At 35.2% G+C, this 24,662-nt stretch overlaps 1 protein-coding gene across 1 annotated transcript in view; it reads right to left on the bottom strand.

Annotated features, from left to right (window-relative positions):
- LOC107709920 (polypeptide N-acetylgalactosaminyltransferase 18-like) overlaps positions 1–24,662 on the bottom strand; it is a 132,453-nt gene that overhangs the window by 40,897 nt on the left and 66,894 nt on the right. The window contains exons 4-6 of the mRNA XM_016514585.1: positions 19,933–20,116; positions 18,066–18,263; positions 17,842–17,956 (exon numbers count right to left, since the gene is read on the bottom strand). Coding sequence (XP_016370071.1) covers positions 17,842–17,956; positions 18,066–18,263; positions 19,933–20,116 — 497 coding nt within the window. The remainder of the gene's footprint in view (positions 1–17,841; positions 17,957–18,065; positions 18,264–19,932; positions 20,117–24,662) is intronic.

Raw genomic sequence — 24,662 nt, 5'->3', positions numbered from 1 at the left:
ACAATCAACATGGGAAAACTAGGTCAGGGCAGGCACATGGAGAGGGAAAAACACAGAGATAATGTCCAGGGGCGTGACACTTATGCCCCCCAAAGCTGCATTTATTTTGTCAAAAATACTGCACAGTAAAAACGTCTTGAGTTATGAATATAACCCTGATTCCCTGAAAGGGACACTGCATCATGATGTCATGGCACAGCGTAGAGTTCCCTTGGAAGGGAACAGTAATATTGTAAAATATTATCACAATTTAAAATAATGATTTCTATTTGAATATATTTTATTCTATTCTAAAAAATATTATATAATTTATATATATAAATTAAAAATTTTATTCAACATGGACACATTACTTTAATCAAAAGTGACAGTAAAGACATTTATAATCTTACAAAAGTCTTATATTTCAAATTAATGCTGTCCTTTTGAACTTTCTATCATCAAAGAATCCTGAAAAAAAAAGTATCACATTTTCCACAAAAATATTTGATATTCTGAAGGATCATGTGACACTGAAGACTGGAGAAATTATGCTGAAAATTCCGCTTTATGTCACAGGAATAAATTATAATTTACAATATATTAAATAGAAAACAATTATTTTAAATGGTAGTAATATTTCACATTATTACTTTTTTTATTACCGTTACCGTTATTACCATAATTTTTTTTTATTTAATAAATGCTTGGTGAGAAAAGTCCTTGGTGAGTGACATCTTTTTAAAAGCATAAAATCATATTATTACAGACTGTTTACAGGCAATGTATGCAAATGAGCAGTCACGATGCAGCAAATCTTGTGGGAGTGTCGAAAGCGATCCGCTGCCTGATTCAGTCAGATACAGCGATCGAGTGTGAACGCCTACTAGCATCCAGCAGCACATTCTCTCGGTGACTTTGAGCGATTTAATCGCTGTCAGTTTGAACACACACTCAAGTGAACAGGAGATCTGGTCAAGCACACACACCAATCACACTTGGTTTTGAGAGCACCTGCCTTGAATTGTGTAGCGTTTCGGTAAGTGGCTCTATGAGGTGCTTGAACGGGGCGAAAAGAGTCAGTCAGTTTAAATCTAAAATTGCACCAGCCTACAGTTATAAGCAGGAATACAATTAGGCCTTGTTTTGAGTCAATTACGAGTAACCCTTCAATGAAAGTGGCAGTTTCTATGGCAATGGCACACCAATGACATGCAGACTTGGAAACAGCACACGGCACATGAAATTCACTTCCTAGAAGATGTCTGATAGCAAAAGGTCCAAGGACAACCAGCTTGGATGGTTTCCCAGATCAGAACGGTGCAATTAAAAGTACTTACTACTATATACTTAAGTGGCAGGTGTTACATTGAAAAAAAAAGAGGCAAACCAAAATTCTCGGCATGGGTAGAATTGTTGTTGTCACAGTTTATTGTCATTGTTGACCATGGCGTGCATTAGCAATCGCACTGCCCTGATATTTACTCCTGTATAATTTACCCTTGTCAGACTCAGTGTTTGACAGTCGCTGCTCTACCGTGAGTAACATGCGCACTGAACTGAGTAGTGGGTGGTTTAAAAATGTCTGTTTCTCAAGTATGTGCATATATATGTGTGAATGTGTGACCGCCTGCTTTTATCCCTCTTTTCTGCCTGCCAATTCTCCTACGGACACTCATGGTTTCTCAAAACTAGAGCAGCCCTGCCATTCGTCAGTATTAACTTTTGTCTCGCTGTTTTTTTAGTCTCCGGTGTGCTAACATTTACTCGCAAATGATCATCCAAATGCTTGAATTTGTTCTGCTGTGATGACACTGATTGGAGAGTACACTGGTTCAAATGAACCGAAATGTCATTCATTTCCTGGTGCAAACATTTGTTCAAGGGTGCTCTATTTCCGTGGAGTGCACTTACCTCACATCACAGAGAGATGTTTGGGATAGCAAGAGTGGCAAAATCAACTGCTAGTGAAACGATGGCCATGTCTGAAATAGAATATATAGTGTACACGCTGAATATTGGCTACTATTTAAAAAAAAAAATAGTATGTGAAACTAGCATGTAATGACCAGTCAGCACCTCAGCTTCAGGGTTTATTTTTGTGATTATGACTTTCTGACTGTACATCATCCTGCTTATCATACAGCTACTTTCCAAGGAAATAAATAAGTGGACATGAAATATTGATTTATTTTATTAAGTGAGAGGAAAGGCTTTGTGGAGTCACATGAGATACACGAAACTAGCACAGATGTCAATGTAAATTATACATTTTAGTGGCCATTATACATAAATATTTTATTGTGTTCATTGACAATCAAAAACTATGTTATAGAACTGTGTTATAATGTTAATTCAAAACAGTTCAATGCCACATTGTTGTCACATGATCTCATTACATTTACTGATTTTGAGTAAAAAATCTTAATTCTTGGAGGTCCTTTAAAAAATGATTCCAGAAAAATGTTAAATAATCACTGCTGATATTACTTGTGGTTCGTGTGTCTTTCTGGAAATAGAAAGTCAATTTGGGTGCAATGCATTGTAGGAAACCATATGCAGTGTGCTTTTGTATACATTTTGGCAAAAGTAGTGGGTTTATTGAGTTCATAAAAAGATAAAAAAATATGTTTTCTTTTTTTCTTTTAAGTTCTTTACACACAGCAACAGTTCTATTTAGAACCTTATCATCCTGAAGAATCGTTTAATGGGGTTCTTTATTCCTGCTTTTTTGCTTTTTAAATCTGTAACTGCCAACTCTGTTGATTTTCTGAAGCTTATCCATTCAACTACACCGACTGTCAACACACTGGCAACAGGTACTTAGTATCATTCTTAAAATGTCTATAAATTTTAACTTTCAAAATATAACTAGTTTCCTACGCAAAAGTAGTGGGTTTATTGAGTTCATAAAAAGATAAAAAAATATGTTTTCTTTTTTTCTTTTAAGTTCTTTACACACAGCAACAGTTCTATTTAGAACCTTATCATCCTGAAGAATCGTTTAATGGGGTTCTTTATTCCTGCTTTTTTGCTTTTTAAATCTGTAACTGCCAACAAATCATTTCAAAGCCAACTCTGTTGATTTTCTGAAGCTTATCCATTCAACTACACCGACTGTCAACACACTCGCAACAGGTACTTAGTATCATTCTTAAAATGTCTATAAATTTTAACTTTCAAAATATAACTAGTTTCCTACCAATCATGTCTTTTTTCTTTTACATTTTTTTAAAGAGAACAGAGTTGTAAAACCTTAACAGAGTCAACAAAGTATTATTATACGACCAGGTAGATAGGCAGGGGTACTAAAGAAACAGTCTTTATGTCTGTCTGTCAGTTCATAGATAGTGCAGAGAAATCTGGCATCAACGCTGAAGATAACACCAAAATACTGTGATGTGCATGCTTGCACAAAGTATTTCTGTATCTAATTTGCAACCCTTCAAACCTCTAGTGAAAAAGACTTGCAAGGATGACATGTCTATAAATACTTCGAGTTTCTGTCACCTCGCTATGTTCAGCTTTCCACAGTGAACTAACTGCGTAGCAAGTTAACAATCCACATCTGAGAATCTGAATCACCGTTCACCGAGTAAAACCAACGAGAAATAGGAATGTATGTAAAATCACATTAATCAATTACACTCCAGCAGTCCTAGACAGTCGCTTAAGACAGCAGTGTGTGCTGACATGACTCTTTATTGTAGCTAACGGTAGCTATGTTTTATTTCAGACTAGAAAAGGCCATCGGTTTCAACTTCTGAGGTGCTCCATCAGCAAAGCCTCATTCCCTTTGGATACAGAAGGACAGAAAGAGCCCTCACACAATGCTGCTCGATGTCCTTCAGACCTTGGCCTACTGCAAAAATACCTTCAACACGCTCTCGTTTTCCTTCATCCTTTATCTGAACGCCCTTCCAAAGGAGAGTTATATACTAAGCATGCTTTGAGTTTACAAAGCAAAGTGCAGAAATGTTCTCTGATAGTGTGAATGGATCAAAGGAGTTTGATTTGCTTTTGTGAGCAAACAGTAATTCATGAGCAGAATAGCAGAATCCATGTAGAATAGTGAACCAAAGTGAATATTACTTCCATTTCACACTACTCTCATACTGTGGTCTGTAATCGCTGTGAACACGGAAGAGCAAAGGGACCCAAACAGAGAAAAATCACAGTTATGATACACTAAATATCAGCCGCTCGACCAATTAAATTGGATGACTGGAACTAACTGTTATATAATATATTATATAAATCCCACAAATTCCAGGTTGAGGTCATATTTCACCCTACAATGAAATGACAAAATAATTATATCTTGAATAAATATATGAATATAATTTTACAGTATTGCAAACAAACAAACAAATAAATCCCAGATTTTCATTTTCAAACAATCAAATTACAAGACCGGAATTAGCTATTGTATAATTATATTAATATTATAAAAGATCAATTCTACAAAACCTCACAAAAAATTCATGTCCATGTCATATTTTACTCTATAGTGAGATGACAAAAGAAAATATATATTGGATGAAAAATATAATTCTCACTACTGTAATGCAAATAAATTAATAAATAGAAACCTTATCCTCAATGCTGTATAACAGAAAAAAAAGTAACTTTAAATTTTATTGTGTATATAATTTTAAATGTGTATATAATTTTAAAATGTTTTTTTCCCCTATTTTTTTCTTTTCTTTTTCTTTTTTATTAATATGTAAATATGAAATTATTTTTAAATTAAATTATATTCTTATCACCACTACTCATTTGCACCAATAAAACATGCAACTCTTTGTTTTACTACCAAATTATATGTAATATCACATTATTATCAATATTTCACATACATTGGAAAGGTTTCCATGATCTCTCACGAGATCTCGGCAAAAAGTCTCACGATTTATTTCCACAACATGATGCATGATGGGATACACTAAGCCTTGAATACTGCTCCGGGTGAATCATTGGTTCACCCAATTCATTCAAAACGTGGATTCATTCAGAAATTGTGTGTTGCTCGGAGATGCACAGCAGTTTTGATGTGGCTTTAATAGATAATATGAGCAAAAACAGACAATATTGTGTTTAAGATATAACACAATCTTAACTTCTTATTTACTGAGCTGTTATATAAAATCACATTTGTACTTGTGCTATTCGGGACAAAAAAAAGCACTCGTGTGATATTGCTCTTGCTGCTCGTGTGAACACTTATCGCATGATATAAGTATGAGACAAAAACTCATACAGCAGCATTTTTGGGCCCAATATCTTGAATTTTAGGGGCACATAACTGCATTTATGAACTACATAATTGTTGCCCTTCATCATGTGTGTCAACGGTCAATACGGTGGGGCGGGTGTGTTAACTGCATTAATAAAATATTTTCATTGCGTTATTTTCTCATGATTAATTAATTAATTAAATTCATTAAAATCGTGCAATCTTGGCAAAAAGTCTCATGATTTATTTCCAGAACATGATGCATGATGGGATACACTAAGCCTTGAATACTGCTCCGGGGCGGTATTCGAGATAGTGTGGATTTAGTGTGTGTTAAGGGCACTGCGCTCTGGAGTTTTAAGATCTGGGACAGTCTTGCGCACTTACTTCCTGTCGTGTGCACGCGCTCTCAAGTGGCCAAGACCGCAAGCGTGGGTATTTGGACAAGGCAACCAAATAGGAAACTAAAACTACCAGTAGGTGGTGGTAAATGTCTTAATGAAGAAGTCATCGAGTCATACATTCTATTACACTACTGTGTTGATAAACACACACGAACACAATGATGAAGATGCGTAGTCTTTAATAAATCCACAGAAGGTAAATCCAAACAGAGGGAAGGCTTGCAACACACGTAGCATCGACAAGACCCGACAGCAATGAACAGAAAGAGAGCAACAAGCAGACAAGACTAATTAATGACACACACCTGAACAGAATAACACAATTAACTCAAAGAACAGAAATGGCGCGAAAGGAAAACTGAAAAGTCCAAACTGAAAGATATGGCAACACATTCATTCATTAATTTGATTCGATTCATTCAAACAATTTGTTAATTCAGGAATGAAGTAAATGGCTCTCTTTATGAATGGTTCATTGAATCATTGGTTCACCGGATTTGTTCAAATCGTGGATTCATTCAGAAATTGTGTGTTGCTCGGAGATGCACAGCAGTTTTGATGTGGCTTTAATAGATAATATGAGCAAAAACAGACAATATTGTGTTTAAGATATAACACAATCTTAACTTCTTATTTACTGAGCTGTTATATAAAATCACATTTGTACTTGTGCTATTCGGGACAAAAAAAAGCACTCGTGTGATATTGCTCTTGCTGCTCGTGTGAACACTTATCGCATGATATAAGTATGAGACAAAAACTCATACAGCAGCATTTTTGGGCCCAATATCTTGAATTGGGCGGGCACATAACTGCATTTATGAACTACATAATTGTTGCCCTTCATCATGTGTGTCAACGGTCAATACGGTGGGGCGGGTGTGTTAACTGCGTTAATAAAATATTTTCATTGCGTTATTTTCTCATGATTAATTAATTAATTAAATTCATTAAACTATATATTTCAGTCATGACAACTCTCAACAACTAGACTAGTCATGACAACTGACAACTAGACTTGCTTCTGCTAAATGCTCAGATAATAACATTAAAAGGAAACATGCTGCTGCTGCTAGAGAGAGGAAGATCCCCGTAGCAGATCTAGGCAGGTGGTGCTGGGGAGGCGGTTCGCTAATATGAGGACACGCATAGCATGCAGACATGTCATTCATTGAATACGTCCTGGTTATATATAGGTAAACGGTAATGAGTTTGCGAATCCGATTGGCTGGAAATATTGAATTGAATGAACCAATTAGAACACAAGTAGAGTTTCATGAGTTAGAGGTATAACAAAGAGTGAAAAATTTAAGGGGGTCTGAATACTTTCCGTACCCACTGTATATGTATATATGTGCATAACTTAAATATACATATTTGTAAGATAATTTTTTTTTCCTATAAGAGAAAGGAAAAAGTGCTTAAATGTGCTGTCATGAAAATCTTACAATTAAAAAACAAATCTTTATGGTCCTAAAGTAATTTCTTTATGCAAACTATAATTACTCTTTTATTTAGTGATTTTGGGATGAGACCTGACCTGGAATATCACATAATTTCTTCACCATTTCATGAGAACTGCCCAATGCTTAGCCCAGGGCCCCCCCCCCACCAGTAGCACCCCAGAGGACTCCAGAGGGGCACATAACTGCATTTATGAACTACATAATTGTTGCCCTTCATCATGTGTGTCAACGGTCAATACGGTGGGGCGGGTGTGTTAACTGCGTTAATAAAATATTTTCATTGCGTTATTTTCTCATGATTAATTAATTAATTAAATTCATTAAACTATATATTTCAGTCATGACAACTCTCAACAACTAGACTAGTCATGACAACTGACAACTAGACTTGCTTCTGCTAAATGCTCAGATAATAACATTAAAAGGAAACATGCTGCTGCTGCTGCTAGAGAGAGGAAGATCCCCGTAGCAGATCTAGGCAGGTGGTGCTGGGGAGGCGGTTCGCTAATATGAGGACACGCATAGCATGCAGACATGTCATTCATTGAATACGTCCTGGTTATATATAGGTAAACGGTAATGAGTTTGCGAATCCGATTGGCTGGAAATATTGAATTGAATGAACCAATTAGAACACAAGTAGAGTTTCATGAGTTAGAGGTTATACAGTGGTTTAGCAAATGGCTGCAATATAACAAAGAGTGAAAAATTTAAGGGGGTCTGAATACTTTCCGTACCCACTGTATATGTATATATGTGCATAACTTAAATATACATATTTGTAAGAGAATGTTTTTTTCCTGTAAGAGAAAGGAAAAAGTGCTTAAATGTGCTGTCATGAAAATCTTACAATTAAAAAACAAATCTTTATGGTCCTAAAGTCATTTCTTTATGCAAACTATAATTACTCTTTTATTTAGTGATTTTGGGATGAGACCTGACCTGGAATATCACATAATTTCTTCACCATTTCATGAGAACTGCCCAATGCTTAGCCCAGGGCCCCCCGCACCAGTAGCACCCCAGAGGACTCCATCTGCATATTGCATAAATGCTTCATGAGCTTTATCACACAATGCTGTAATCTCTGTTTATCACCTCAGAAGGCTTCAGACATGTGATTCATTTGCTTCTCACCCACTAAGCATTTAACGCTGATTGACGACATAGTACGTCCACCTCTATATAGAACGGCAAACAAAGTCTACAATTTATATTTTAAACAGTGAACTTTGATGCATGTAGATTTGAAAATCGCCTTTCTCTCAGAGACCTTAATCTTCACACATATAACTCACCATCTCATTGTAGTGCTGCCGTAATATACTGCAGACAGATGAAACCCAGTGGGAATTGTGGGTAAAGTGAGGTAAAAGGTAGTAGCGCCTCTAATCTGACTAAAGCACCTCTGCCTTCTCTCAGCAGCCTGTCTTTTCATTGCTTTTACCATAATCTGGAATAAACAGAGACATGAACAAATCTAGCACACTGTGTCTCTGTGTGCCTTCTGGTGCAATCAGAACGATTCACTTTCCATTTATCCACAAACCAGCGAGGGACAGCGAAAAGGTATGTTTCTGAGAAAATTGTGCATGCTTTCAGAGAAGAGCAATCAGTGGCGGAATAAACAGAGACATGAACAAATCTAGCACACTGTGTCTCTGTGTGCCTTCTGGTGCAATCAGAACGATTCACTTTCCATTTATCCACAAACCAGCGAGGGACAGTGAAAAGGTATGTCTCTGAGAAAATTGTGCATGCTTTCAGAGAAGAGCAATCAGTGGACCATTATCAAGCATAAAAATCTTAAAAGCATGCCATTCACTGAGGGAAAATTACCAGGGAGGGAAATGCCACCCTACTCTCTCCTTTAGCGTGATTGATGATTATATTTCACTGTGCTTGGAGAGAGTGGTCATAGCTTTGAAAGTCAAGCCATTTTAGGGTTGTGCTGACTCATGGTGAGGACAGACAGGGACAGAAAGTTTGCTCTCTAGTCTGTGAATTTTATGTTATACACACTCAGTAGGTATGTGTATTTTTATTTTGTCATCAGCAATGCCCAATGTCATTTATACGTTTTTAAGCATTGCTTAATGGAATAGTTCAGCCAGAAATGAAAATGTACTCACCCTCAAGCCATCCAAGATGTAGATATGTTTGATTTTTAATTGGAAAAGATTTGGAGAAATCTAGCATTACATCACTTGCTCACTAATGGATCCTCTGCAGTGAGTGGGTGCCGTCAGAATGAGATTCCAAACAGCTGATACAGTAAAAACATTACAATAATCCACAAGTCCATCAATTAATCAATCATTACGATGCTTTTAACCTCAGAGCGTTGTTTCCAGCCAAAAAGGATAGAGTCCTCTTTCCAAAATATTGCTTTCCCAGTAAAAAAGTCATCTCATCTGAATCAGGAGAGAAATATGCACTGATAAATCACTGTTAGCCAGAGACGGCACTCGAGTTAGTGACTCGGACTCGAGTCTCATTTTAATAGACTTCAGACTCGACTCCAGACTCGACCTGAAATGACTTCCGACTTGAGTCTTTTACTCGAGTCTTTTATCCTTAACTACTGATCTCATAAAGAAAGAACTTGGAATTTACTTATGCTTTTACAATATCTGCATCACGCATTTCCCTGTATGTTGATGTAGATGGGACTCTTATCATAGTATTTAATGACGTATGTCCACGTATTACGCGTATATTCCAAAATGTCAGAAGGTTATGAAAACATTCCGGGAACCACAATGTCATATTTTCTTACATTTGGTTTTAATAGTGTGTCAGAATCAGGATCATGAACATCAGCTAGATGCAGTGAATGTGGAAAAACAATTAAAGATACAGGAATGACAGCATCAAATCTTAGAACGCATCCACAAAGGTCAGTAACATTAACTCATGAACAGTATGCTGCGGTGTGTCCTGTTAAAAACATAAATGAAATTCTAGCCTTAAACCGAGCACGACATTTATCAGTCTTTTCGTACTGGTAAACTTCACACACAGGTAACGTTAAGGCTATTCTCTCTCTTAATGTATTTGTGTGTGTGTATGTGTGTTCAGGTTTGACTAATCATAATGCAAAAACTGACGCTTCAGATAAACATTTTGATAATCTCTAAACATTTATTCAGATGCAACACCTAATAAAAGTAATTATGTCTACTTACTGTATATTTAACGTTTTAATTGGTACGATTATTTATGGGAAAAAATAACGTGACTGGGTTTATATTTGATATACATGATATAGTTTAGCAATAACAAGTGCTGTTTTTTCCTGAATATCTGCACGATTGCAAATGTAATATTGATTTTATACAATAGTTTAATTAATTTAATATTATGTGATAGACACAATATTGTCTGTTTTGCTCAATTTTGCAAATTAAAATAGTTCAAACAAAGCCACAGCAGAACTGTTGTGCATCTCTTAGAGCCCGTCCACACAGAGACGCTGTCACTGTACTGCTGCTGTGTTGGAGCATGGAGCGAAGGAGCGAGGAGACGTGGGGGCATTTACAAAGAACGATCTTTAATTATAAAGAGACACACACGTAGCAGGGGAATAGACGTTTAACATTAGATGCAGGACAAAGGAAAACACCGGGCTAAATACTAAGAACTAAACAAGGAAATCAATGGAACACACCTGAAATCACTGAACACAATCAACATGAGGGAGAAACTAGGTCACAGGGAGAACATGGAGCATGTGGGGGAGGAAAAAAAAACACAAAACAGTCCATGGGCGTGACAGACGCATTTAGCTGTATACGTAAAAAACTTTTGTATCGTATCGGCGTTTCATCCAGATGGATCCGGCATATTGGGAGCCTGAAACCGCTATTTTTTGAAACCGGGTCCCAGAGTGGATAAATCTGAAAACGACATCCTTGCGTTTTCATATGTACAGCCAATCCATATATTTTGTGAAACGATGATGTCATCACCCCACATCTCGACACTAGTCAGACACCACTACGTCACGTAACAGCAACAACAACAACAACGGCGGACTACATGCTTGTGTGAAGTTGTGGCCTAATGGTTAGAGAGTCCGACTCGTAACCCAAGGTTACGGGTGTGTGCACTTTGGATGGGTTAAATGCAGAGCACTAGTTCCAAGTATGGGTCACCATACTTGGCCACATGTCACGTCACTTGTGTTCATGCTGCAGAAGCTACTGAGCCTATTAGGTTTACTAAAGAAAAATCAAATATTACAAAAGCAAAAATGTTTGTATACAGCGTGCAAAGTTGATATGCATGCTCCAAGTCTTCTTCTCCATTTTTAGTGTATCTCTGTGGCAGAATTACAGCGCCACATACTGATCTGGCATGTATACTACATTGTTTAGAGTCGGTTTCAGTGGTTTTGTGTGTACGTAAATATTTCCTGAGAGTTGAGACGACGCTGTATTTACGGATTTTTTTTTTTTACAACGAAGAAAAAAAAAAAGATTGGAGAGGGAAAGATCTGACTTCGTGTGGATGTGGTAGAAACACAGTGGTGTTTCATTCCTGAATGAATCTACGTTACGTTTTTGAACAAATCGAGTCAATGATTCAGTGAGCAATTCATAAAGACAGTCACTTGCTTTGTTTCCGAATTAATCATCCGTTTGAAGGAGTCAATTGAATGAATGACTAAATGACTCACTCAGTCATTAAGACGGTGACTTGCCGCCACCTACTAGAGGTTTTAGTTTCATATTTTGAGTATAATTTTGTTTTAAAAAATATATATATTTCAATATTCATTTTTTAAAACCAATTAATGCCCATTTATTATCATTATTTATTCTATGTTGAATTAAAATATTTCTTTCTGAACCTTCTTTTGTAATGCCTATTCAATGCTTTACATGATTATTTATATGATTATATGATTTACATTTAAATGCCATTTATTATCATTATTTATTCTATGTTGAATTAAAATATTTCTTTCTGAACCTTCTTTTGTAATGCCTATTCAATGCTTTACTCATCTAACACAATAATGTTTTAAATTATCTTTTGTGGGGTATATTCTCAGCTAAAATTGATGTGTGATAAATTTGTGATTAATTAGATCTAGAATTAGATTAATTATCATCTAGTGGCTACATCATGATGATTGTGAATATGAACGGGCCTCCTGAAATGAATAATTTTATATGTATTTTTGAATCTACCAAACTCACCCAAACACCATTGAGTCAGAATAACATCTTTGGAGTTTGTCACTCTTCAAACCCGGAAGAATGTGATTGCAATTTAAGGCAATGCAAGTATCGTACATTTAACTGTATGGTTTCACTCAGGTGGTTAACTGACTCCTTTTCATAGCTTCATTCCCTGTTTCTCTAACAGATTCATTTATTCAGACTCATTTGCCCTTGTCTCATGTATGAGTGATTGTATGTTTGTTTGTTGAGAGTAATTTTGTGTTAGTGTTTATTTAATAATACTTTTGTGCACAAATTACATGAGTTTCTGGTTCTGACTCCCTTTTACGATCCGATCTCTAGCTACATGCTCTTATACATTAGTACTGTAAGAAAGTTATTTTCTATGGCCACAAAACATCATTTCTTAGAGTTGATATGAAATCACACTGGATGTTCGTTGGACGAACAGATTAATTGATTGTAATATTAATTCTGCTACAGTTACTACTGGCAGCTGATATAAATAATTGTAATTAATTATAATTAATTGTAATTATTTACATACATTTCCCCTTTTGAGCTAATTTGCTACATGGATTATGAATTTATGATATTTTGGCCAGAAGAGACGGTTTAAAGTTAAATCGTCTCAATGAGGGATTTATTACAAACATGCAGCTTTTTATTTCACAAGATGTTAATTGATGGACTGGACTCCTGCGGATTACTTGTGAATTATTGTGATGTTTTTATCAGCTGTTTGGACTCTCATTCTGACGGCACCCATTCACTGCAGAGGATCCATTGGTGAGCAAGTGATGTAATGCTAAATTTCTCCAAATCTGTTCTGGTGAACATCTTTTACATGTACATCTTGGTTGGCCAAATTTTCATTTTTGTGTGAACTATTCCTTGAAGTGTCTAAATACTTTTTGGGGTCACAGTGTGCTTGAAGGTTATTATTGGCTTCCTTTAGGGATTATAATGGCTCTCTGCTCAGGTACCACACATTTATTAAGACTGTGCTGGGACAGAGACAAAGACATGTACAACTAAACTGGCAAATAAACTGCAGTATAAACGGAAGGGAAAGCAAACAGGGTCTGAAGTGCGACTGACATAAGGGTCACTGAATATTTGAGTTCTATTGAAGGCTATTTTAAAAGTACAGAATCTTTTGCTCACCAAGGCTGCATTTATTGGATCAAAAATACAGTAAAACCAGTAATACTGTAAAATGGTATTACAATCCTTGGTGAGCATAAGAGACTTCTTTAATTATTTCAAACTTTTGACTGGTAGTGTACTTTGCATCTCATAAATATTCAGACTTAAGCAATTTTACTTAACTATGAGTCCTACAATGACATTTTGCTGTCAAATATATTTTTATTCCTAGCACTGAAACTGAAAATTAAAGAGATACTATTTTATGCTACAAAATATTCTTTATGAAAATGGACTGAAATATGTATTCAGCCCCCGTGTCCCCCAGATTAAAACTAAATTCTCAAACATTCACTTGTGAATCAATTAAAAACCACCACATTTTCTGGCAAAAAATCCCATAGGACGTTGGGGTTTACAGTTCATAATGACTCATTATTCAGGTTGTGAGTTTGAAGGGCATACACTATGTGAAATGAATAATAAAGAGTCATTCTATGAAGTTAGAAATTAAGTAAAATAAAGACATAAGTAAGGAAAATAATATCCGAGTGTTTATGTGTCCCAGCAGGCCATGCTATTTCATCAAACCACCCAGATGTTGGCTTGAAAATGTTGCCCTATGAAACTCCTTGCACAAACAGCAGGAGACATGTGAGAGCAGCCACATAAAGGACAATGTTCGCTTTGAGAGTTCAGTATCTGAAAACAGAGTAAAGGTGCACCAGTCAACCATATCAGGACACCTGTATAACACCGGCCTGTAGGGGAAGGTAGCACAGAAAAAGAAATATGTGAAGCAAATGTGTGGTGCAAATTTAACACTGCTCAAATCTAACACCTCAAAAAACACCATACCTTCAGTGAAAGTGGTAGTTTTCATGCCGTGGGGCTGCTTTTTATCAGCAGCGTTAAAACAAAAGTATGAATGGATGATACAAAATATAGGGCTGTACTGCAAGAGCTTTGGGAACCAAAAAAGGCACAGGATTTGTAATTCAGAGAAAGAAAAAAAAATAGAAAAGTTCTGAACATTTTTGCAAAGCTAAATCTAGCAATTTACTGGTAAAAGAAAACAGTGTTATAAAGGACAAATTGTGATTGGACAAACGAAAGTGATCTCAGTTCTGCACATAAACATAGCACAATATGTACTAAAAATGTAGCGGGATATTTGTGTCTATGGTTAGCTCCGCAATGCTGTCTTTTGTGATTGGCCATAATACCTGAATGCTTCTGTATCGCTGTGTGTCCTGCTCCTCACAAAACAGATCATGGAAGCAGACTGCAGTTTTTGTTCTGTGCTGCGTCATTCAAACTCAGGCCCTGTCCACATTTTTTCTTCGCGGTTTGGCCATTCATCCACACGCAAACGCAGCACCAGTTCACTGAAACCGAACATTTTTGAAAACGCCTGCCAGGGTGAAGATTTTCAAAAAAATCAAAAGGTTGCAGTGTTATCGTGTAGACAGCGAAACCAGAGTTTTTGGCTTGTGACGTCGGAGCCTGCGCTGTTATCTCCGCCTACTGGAAACTTTTTCAGGCTTCTGATTGGCCAACATGGCTTTACGGTTGAGATTATATCGCCACCTGTTGGTTTGGCATGCTCTTGACAGTGCTTCATAGCATGCGTTTGCGTTTTCATGTGGACGGAGATTTTTTTTAAAACGGAAGAAGGAAAAACTCTTTATAAAAAATACCCGTGTACGTGTGGACATGGCCTCAGATCCTCTCATTTTAACAAACAAACTGTAGACACTATGTAAATAATAGATTCAGTGTGCAGTGTAGAGAGCTTTATTAATTATAATGGAAGACTGTGAGATCGCGATGAACTAAGACGAGTGACAGCTTTTTAATGATTATAAAGTGAGTTTGCAATACATTTTTGATTTTATACAAAAGTTACTATTAAGTACAATTTTAGGAACACTGTTGTCTGATTTTGATTTTTGATTTTGTCTGATTTCGTCAATGAAAATAGTTGCAAACAAAGTCCCAGCTGCGCCACTGCGCATCTCCAAGCAAACACAGTGGTGTTTCATTTATGAATGAATCTGCGTTTTTTGAACAAATCTAGTGAGTCAGTGATTCAATGACCCATTCATAAAGACAGTCACTTGCTTCATTTCTGAATGAATCACCTGTTTGAACGAATCGATTGAATGAATGATTCAGTGACAAAGACCTACTGCTGGTTTTAGTTTTTTTTTTTTTTTTTAAGTATAATTAAAGTTATTTAAATCTTTGAATATTTCTATATTCAAAACTTTATATTTAAAACATTAATCTTATAACATTGTTATTATGAATTTAAATGCATTCATGCCACCTCTGAGCCCCATTAAACAGTCTGTAAATATTCCTTAATGCCACATTTGTGTTCTTCTGTGCCACCTCCTAGTGCAAAGATGAAATGTTGATGCTGATTTCATTTGACAGATTGTATCTTATTATTTTAATTGAATTTATTGTTTAATTTAAAATTTTGGAAAAAAGTTTATACATATATTTTTTTGACACAAAAGATGACATACATTTAATAAAGTTAGAAAAATGGCATTACCAAGGTACAACATTTTTTTTACATTATAATATGCAAATTCGCACACAGTGTATCTTTAATTTGGCCAGAATTGTGGGGTGCCTGTCTTGATATTCAAGAAGGTTTAGAGAAAATATGAAATAAGATTAATGTTATTATAGATTAAAAGGTTTTTATAATTAAATACTTCCGAAAGGTCATCTAAAATTACCATTATTCCCCCCACCCCCCTCCAAGCTAGAGTCTCCCCAGTGAATTTTGGCCATTTCCAACACTTCTTACTGTATATGACAGTTCAAATGGAGCAGAAACGTTGTTGTAATCGTAATTAACAATGTGGATTATGTAAATAAGTCAATTTACATGGAATGTGCCAACATGAAAATTAGGGTTTTCATATCATTAATAATAATATAATATAATATAATATAATATAATATAATATAATTATGTATGTTTGAATAAATATGTCAGCTTTTAATGAAAACTACCTTATGTGTATTTTAAATGTTTGTAACAAATATTGGTCTCTGTTATTACGGTCATTTTAACCTTTAATATTAGTCCAATGAATGTACCAAATGAAGGAACATTTGTTTTCCTAAGAAAATTTGACATGTACTTGAAATATCAATACATGTGCATTTTAGATTATAATTGGCACTAGCTATTATTTGTGCAAAATTTAGGTTGGACTCAAATTTTGTATTACTGAAAAATGTCTTCTAATTCTCGGCACTTTATTTTATTTTTATTTATAAAATAAGTATTTTATGAGAAAATTTTGAAATAATTGAGGGAAATAATCTTTATATTAATCAACTAATTGGAAAAAGAATCAATAAAAATGTTGATAACACTTTATTTTAAGGTGTCATTGTTACACGTTACATGTACTTACTATTATAATAACAATTAAAGAGGTCATATGACGTTGTTAAAAAGAACAATATTTTGTGTATTTGGTGTAATGCAATGTGTTTATGCGGTTTAAGGTTAAACACATTATTTTCCACATACTGTACATTATTGTTGCTCCTCTATGCCCCACCTTTCTGAAACGCGAGGTGTGCTCTGACTGGTCAGCTATCTAGTGCGTTGTGATTGGCCGAATGCCTCAAGCGTGTGACGGAAATGTTACACCCCTTAACATACTGTGAATCCAGGTGTTATGCAAATCTTCCCACATCGTGACGTAGACATGTGGGGGCGTGTTAGAACGAGCCGTTTTAGGAGGGCGTGGACCAGTCTTAACTTTTATAAAGAATATCTCTTTGGGTTTGAGACTTTAGTCTTTGCAACTTCAGGGATCTTATCTATGCACGAACAGCTTGTAACACTCCAAAGAGAAAGGAAAACTTGAAATCGTGACCCCTTTAAACTTGAAATCTTGACCCCTTTATTATGCATAATTACATGCAAGTAAAACCCTAAGCCAAACCCTAATCCTAACCCTAACATATAGTAAGTACATGTAGTTAATTAATATTACTCAGTACTTAAATGTATAATTACACTGTAACAAGGACACCTTAAAATAATGTGTAACCAAAATGTTAGTAGCAGCCCTAAATTCAAAAGTGACTTGTCTTGCTCTACTTCATCTCAAAATGTGTAAAACATTTTATTATGGATGTAGTTTTAATAACCCCACTCACACTGATGTTGAAAAAAAGCTACGTCTCATTTTTAAAGTGCATAACAATTACAACCAGATCAAAAGAATGCGTTTTGACAAGAGATACAGTAAATGGTGCCAACTTGAACTATCCTGCCAAGGAAGGAGGGCCATTAGAGTCATTAATCCTTCAAGAGGGAATCCATTATCCTCATTACCCCATAGCCTGCTCAGAATGATATAGTTTCTCACCCTCACACCCAGCTCCACATTCTCTCCTCCGTAAATCTCCATGCCTTCATCCAGCAGACCGATCTCTGCGAAGTACTCCCTGTCCACCACAAAGCAGCCAATCAGGGCCGGACTCCTAGAGATTTACATTATATAATAACATTAATTGAATATACATTTATTGTAATATCAGCTAAATAAATAAATAATCATTCATTCCCAAATTAATAAATTGAACAAAATACCTGATTGGAGCAGAGCTGTTTTTCAAGTTCCACCAGGATTTTGGTGGGTTCAGATACCGGCACCACAGTTCCCAGTCAAAGCCCTGAGCGGAGAGTGGGTACTCCTCAATCTCAAATGTGTCGTATTTGATGTTGTCAAAAGATGGAGATATAATTCTGGTTCTGTCTTCTTTGATCCTTTGGAGAATAGGCTGAGCCCTGTAGACATAACAATAAAATCATTTACCACCCAGTGAACATGCTTTGTTCCAAAAATAAAGAAAGGCATTTTTTGAGTATGAAACGTGAGGCTGAACAAGCAGTGCATTCTCAACACGATTAAATAACAAACAGTGCCTATTCAGTCAGCTCATCCTCAGTACTATTTTAGGACTGATTCTTCTAGAGAGATGCAAATTGAGCAGTACAGTACGGCTTTAAAATCACATCAAAGCTGATTAAAGGCAGAAAAATTCTGGGTGTTATTCAAATTGCACTGACATATCTGGGTCAGATTGCTATGAGAGAAACCATGGTGTGCCAACTCTAAGATCCAGAACTTCTTTTGATGATGAAGGGCATCTATGTGATCTATGTTCATACAGGACCAGGTTAAAGGAATAGTTCATCCAAGAATGAACTCGATGTGTTGCCAAGTTTGAAAATGAAGTGTGAATGAAATATGGAAGTTAGAGATGAAGATTCTGAGTGCATAATAACTTAAGTTTCAGTCTGCTCCTCACATTATTAATAACTCAAGGTCACTGGAAAAAAATGCACCTGAGGCAACATTTCTGCATAATGATATTAAGCATTTATCAACACTTTCAAAGTGAAATCCAGTGAGTGACACTAAAATAATCAGTTTTATCCAAAAAATGATAAACGTGAATCTGCCGATGTTTTATTACATTGGTTGATGTTTATTTGGTGGCAGTTCGGAAATATCCAGTGAGTCGCACTAAAAGATTAATGCTCTATCATGTCTGAAAATAACATAACACCTACACTTAACCTAACTGATAGTGTTAACAAAAGTAAATATGGAATAAAAACACATTTTGCTAAAGCAATAGTGCCAATTCAGCTTGCTTCTACAAGTATTGAGGTCTTTTATGGTGCATCATGTTTCACAGGACTCAAATCCGAGCACTCCACTTCACAAGTGCAAAGCTGTACCAGGTGCGCTACCGAGCAAGTTTACTACATCGGAAAAGCCTTACATAAGGAGCATTTTATGTGATGCAAACATCAAAATGTATTAGTTTGCAAATCATGTAATATGATAAAACAGTTTCAGGTCACAACATAATATTGTGCAAGGAATCACGTGAAAATAAGTCTTTATTAATCAATAATCTTCGCTGTAATCATAATTTGTGTAAAAAAAAGGAATTTAAGTTACAGCTTCTAGTGTTCATTTCAGCTGGAAACTGCAGTGAATTGTAGGTATAGGTAGGTTTTCGGATTTTTGCATAAAAGGCATGTTTTTCCAGCATATGCTGCGCATTAAGCCTTCATATGGATTAAAAAAAATGAATATAGTACAGAAGTAATTTGAACTACTTTTAAGGAGCATTTTTGTCCTTTGCACTATGGAAAAGAGCAGTGTGTGCATTCTTAAAAAAAATCCTTTTATGTTTCATGGAGGAAAGACACTCATATGGGTTTGGAACAACATGAAGATGAGAGAAAAATGAAGCAGTGAACTAGACTAGGCTGTTTTTTTTCTTTTTTTTTCAGATCTATTCAGGAAAAAAATGACCCTCAGTTCCTATTAGTGCTTGAACAAGGGCACTGATCCTTTAGACCATTTCAATTGAAAGAAGCAGTAATTACAGTCTGGCTATGAAGCGCTAGGAATAGCCGGAATTCTCATATCACCCACCAGCCAGTGTTGAACTCTACGTGGGCGTCAAACAGGGCCACCACAGGGGCAGAGGCAGCTCTCCAGCCACTCACACGTGAGCGGATCAGCCCCTCCTGCTTACTGTGCCGCACCATTTTAATGAAACCGGGCTGCTTGGCGTTGGTCTCCTTGACAAAGTCCTGTAATTTCTCCTTTAACTCATCTGGGAGGAAGACAGAGACAAAGAGAGAGAGGAAGAGCTGTAACATTACAATGCCTCCTGGAGGAATGTCCTCATTATTCCTGGTCACAGCAAAGAGGATGTTGTTACAATATGTGTGTGTGTGTGTGTGTGTGTGTGTGTGTCAATATGGGCTCTTGGGCCTGTCAATCCTGTTCACTTTAACAGAGAAGCCGTACTGAACCAGGATGTGAAACTGCATGCGATGCTTGAGTGATAAGGTGTGCTCTCACACCAAACAATACAATATTCATGAATGCATTCATGGCGCCTGGAACAGCTAAAAAATAAACTGATACTGTATGTACAAAGGTATAGAGGAGTTCAATAGTACTCAACAGTACAGGCCATGCATTATTTAATTTATTATTTTTATATTTTTTATTAATATATTTTATCTATCTATCTGTCTATCTATCTATCTGGATTAGTAATAATACTATATACTAATATAGCATAATAATGATATTAACATACTGTAATAACAATACTGATACTAATGTTATTTGCTCAATTATTAATAATGATTCCTATTATTATCAATGTTACAACAGTTTTTGCTGCTTAATATTTTTTTATATATATTTTGATATATTTTTATTTGATGAATAGGAAGTTTAAAAACCGCATTTATTTGATATAGAAATCTTTTGAAACTTTATAAATGTTATAAAAATACGAATTATTTTATTTTTATTCTTTTCTTTTTTAAAAAAAACAATCTTACCCCAAACTTTTGAATGGTAGTGTATCACAGTTACTATATCAATATTAAACAGCAAACAGTTTTCAACATTGATCTAAGATCTACAATATCGTTGAAATTTTAACAATCTGGCAACACGTCAAAATGAAGGTGCCTCACATGAATATATAATGCCAACCAAGAAGAAGTGTCATTACGTTTTCATTTGGGTCCTTCATGTGTTATGCTTCACTGTTAAATTGAATTCTTTTGATTTATTTTTAATTTCACCTCAATTTCTCCCTCTCAGAGAAGAAACTGGTGGAAAGGACTTTAAGATCTTGAAGAGACAGTGGATGTTGATGTTAAAAAGATAAAGACAGACATGATTCTACTTTCCATACAACATATTAATTACTGTATGTCTGGTGTAAAGACTGCAATGGATCGACTTTTAAACGTATTCCTTTAGAACATTCTTGATATCTCAAACTGCATGCAATGCAAATTCTTTTTTTGGGAACTGCTACAATGGTAATGCCATGTTTGTACGTTAGCAATATCAAGTGGATGAATATATGGATATGGTAATCATTTAGTATCATGCTATACGTCAAAGAAGCATGGTAATACATCTGAAAGCATGACTGAATCATGGTACCACCATGTTATTTTTTGGTAAGCGTTTCAGTCGAGGGCCTAATCGTCTTATTCCCTGTTTGCTGGGGCTAAACTGATTTTCTATTAAGTTTACATGACAAACATGTTTGATGATTTCGCAGATGGTGTAGCCACGGGACAGGGAGAGAATTAATCCCACCAACTCAATTATCTGTTGCTGTTAAAACAAACAAATGATCATAAAGACTTCAAAAAATAAAACTCATCCAGACAAGGCCCAGCGGTACACAAAGGTTTTTAAAAACCTTTTAACAGCGTAATATAGTGAAATGGATCATCAAATCTTTGAGCAGAAAATTATTTTGTGCACAATTGAAGGATTTATTTTTCTTGGTGCAGTCCTTCAAACCCTTCATTTGTGAGTATTCAAAGTTGAGCCATCACTCCCGCTTAGTTTCAAACGAGTATTAAACTGCAAATATGACTTTTCAAGTTTTTCGATTTTGGATTGGAGTATGTTTGAATTGGAGTATGTTTCAGTCTTTCTATTCTTTAAATTATCTAAATTCAATGTGTTACTTGCCGTTTCTTTGTAATTATTAGTGATTAAGACATTTTATGTGAAATTTACTAGCAATTTCTGAGTGAAAATGGTTTCTTTTTGATATCAGTATAAAACCGTTTCAGATAAACACCCTTATAAAGCCCTAATAAAACCCCATGTTTGTGATTTTTGCAGAACAAAAGTGCTACAGTAATTTATTAACTGTAAGTTACAGTACCTTCCCATATATATGATGAAGAACTGTAAATAGCATTATATGTAAATTTACTGAAAACTATTGTAAAATGTATGGTTTACTGTCAAATTATGCTGTATAACTTACAGGTATAATGATATTATATCATTTAATGAAATATACAGTTATCAGTTGTAACTAGAGGCACCACTATGCCAACACGTAATACCTGAAACTCATTAATTCATCCATCCATCCATCCATCCATCCATCCATTTATTGTTTTTATGGAATTTCTGGCAAACACAGCTCCCAGTTTACTATAAATTTGCTGAATACAAATCTGTGGTGTAGGATTTACTTTGAAACATATTTTACTCAGAAATTGCTATTACATTTCACAAATAATTACAAAGACAACATATTCATAACTATGATCAAAACATAGATGGAGTAGATCGCTCCCATCAACAAAGCTTAAAAAAAACACTAAACCACTTCCTGACTTTCTGTAACGTTAGGCAGTTTTGATTTATATGCGGTTTAATGTTTAATGATTACATTATTTTACATTTGCATCTGCTTACATATGTAAACGTATGTTTCTGCTTCTTCGCTAAAACCAACACATCTACAAAACCAGGGTTCATAGGGGTAAATTTGAATACTACTACTACTAATTATTATTATTATTTTAAAAAGCTACTCAAAACACACCATTGAACAATTGTTTCCACATTCCTCTAAAAGTTTTAAATAGTTTTATCTTGTAAAACATACCACAATGTTTTATTTACAATTTCGAAAAAAAAAACTTTCGAAAAAGTTTTCAATGTATGTGGAAAAAAATGAAATTTCTGATAGAAAGAGATGATGATATGTAGTATATTCTTCAGACAGAATGATTCCAGTGTAGGCGATGATTGACTGAACTTGTAATATGGACCAATCACAGCGATTGTTATCTGACAGTTGTTTTTCTCTATTTCCTTGCCGTTAATGATCCTGACACTGGCCACAGGTATGACAGAAGCTAAAGGTCACTTTTCTTATAGCCACAATGTAATTCACCTTGCCCTTGAGTGGGATGTTGTGCTCAGCCAGGCTCGTGCCTACAGAGTTTATCCTTGAGCGAACGGCGTCTCTCATCGATCACTGAGATTGTGGAATTGCACGAGTGAACGTGAAGAGAATGTCTCTTTCAAAAGCCAGAGAACATTGGATATGAACAGCTTGTGGCTCTACAAACTGCTCTAATGCTTTACACCCGCCTGCAAATATGAGTATTATGATTGAACCAGGAGACACTAAATGAAATCTGTCTTCTGATTTTATTTGACAGAGAAAATCCCTCTATCCTCAACCTCACCAAAAACTTTCTTCAAAGGTCATTAGAGCAGAACTTTCATCCCTGTCGACGATGACTGATTAACATACGTGAACAAATAGCAATTGATTAGAAGAACTGGTTATCCAGATAGATCCTATCATAATAAAGCAAAGGATATAGCAGGTCCATTATCTCAGAGCTGCTCATGACTGAAAGCATCAATCTTTCATCACCATTATCTGAAGTGCACTTCTTGTTTCAGTCAATACCAAACATTAAGCTTGACTGAATCTATTGTTAGCCATTATAATATGATAATATAAAAGAATACTGACAAGCTGAAGGTCTCTAAGCAATCTTATTGGGTGTCAAAGCATTTGAGGAGACATTTTAATTAAGTCCTTGATGTTAAACTGACTTAAACTAGCATTCATTTTTGCAGGATCTCTTGTGAAAAACAAGTAAACTTTGGCATACTTTTAAAATGAGTACTAATTATTCAAATAATGCACTTTAAAAGAATATTTAAGTATGATCTGAATATCATGTTTACAGACACTTAATTGCATGTTATTTGCAATTAAATTATAATTTATTATAGTTTAAATTTATATTAAATGCAACTAGCTGAAATTAAAAGTGCTTCTTTGACCCACTTAAGTAGGACTTAAGTACATCTTTATATCTAATTTCATAATAAATATGGTTAAAGTGTACTGCTGAATGTACTGACAAGAATTTATTGTAAACATTCCATTGAAACCTGTATGTCATTTATTGAAATATATTTTATACATTTGTAATGATGTAATTTTGTACCAGTGTTAATTTCGTTGACAAATAATTTTCGTCATAATGTTCGTATGCTAAAGCAAGTTCATATTTTCATAGCAATGTTCATATTACAATATAATCATTTAAAATGCACTTTAAAGTAAAATATTTCATTTGACATTACAAAGTGCACTTATCAGTACAAAACTGTTAATTTTGACAGCAAATTTTTATTTAGTTTTAGTCATAGTCTTTTGACTAAAATGCCATTTAGTTTTAGTCATATTTTAGTCACCTGAATTGTTTTTAGTTTTAGTCTAGTTTTAGTCGACTAAATATCATAAGATTTTAGTCGACTAAATCTACAGTAAATTTAGT

This window comes from Sinocyclocheilus rhinocerous, unplaced genomic scaffold (assembly GCF_001515625.1).
Source record: "Sinocyclocheilus rhinocerous isolate Xijiao unplaced genomic scaffold, SAMN03320098_v1.1 scaffold2612, whole genome shotgun sequence".
NCBI lineage: Eukaryota > Metazoa > Chordata > Actinopteri > Cypriniformes > Cyprinidae > Sinocyclocheilus > Sinocyclocheilus rhinocerous.
The sequence above is the reverse complement of the archived record's forward strand: the minus strand, read 5'-3'. Positions and strand labels throughout refer to the sequence as shown.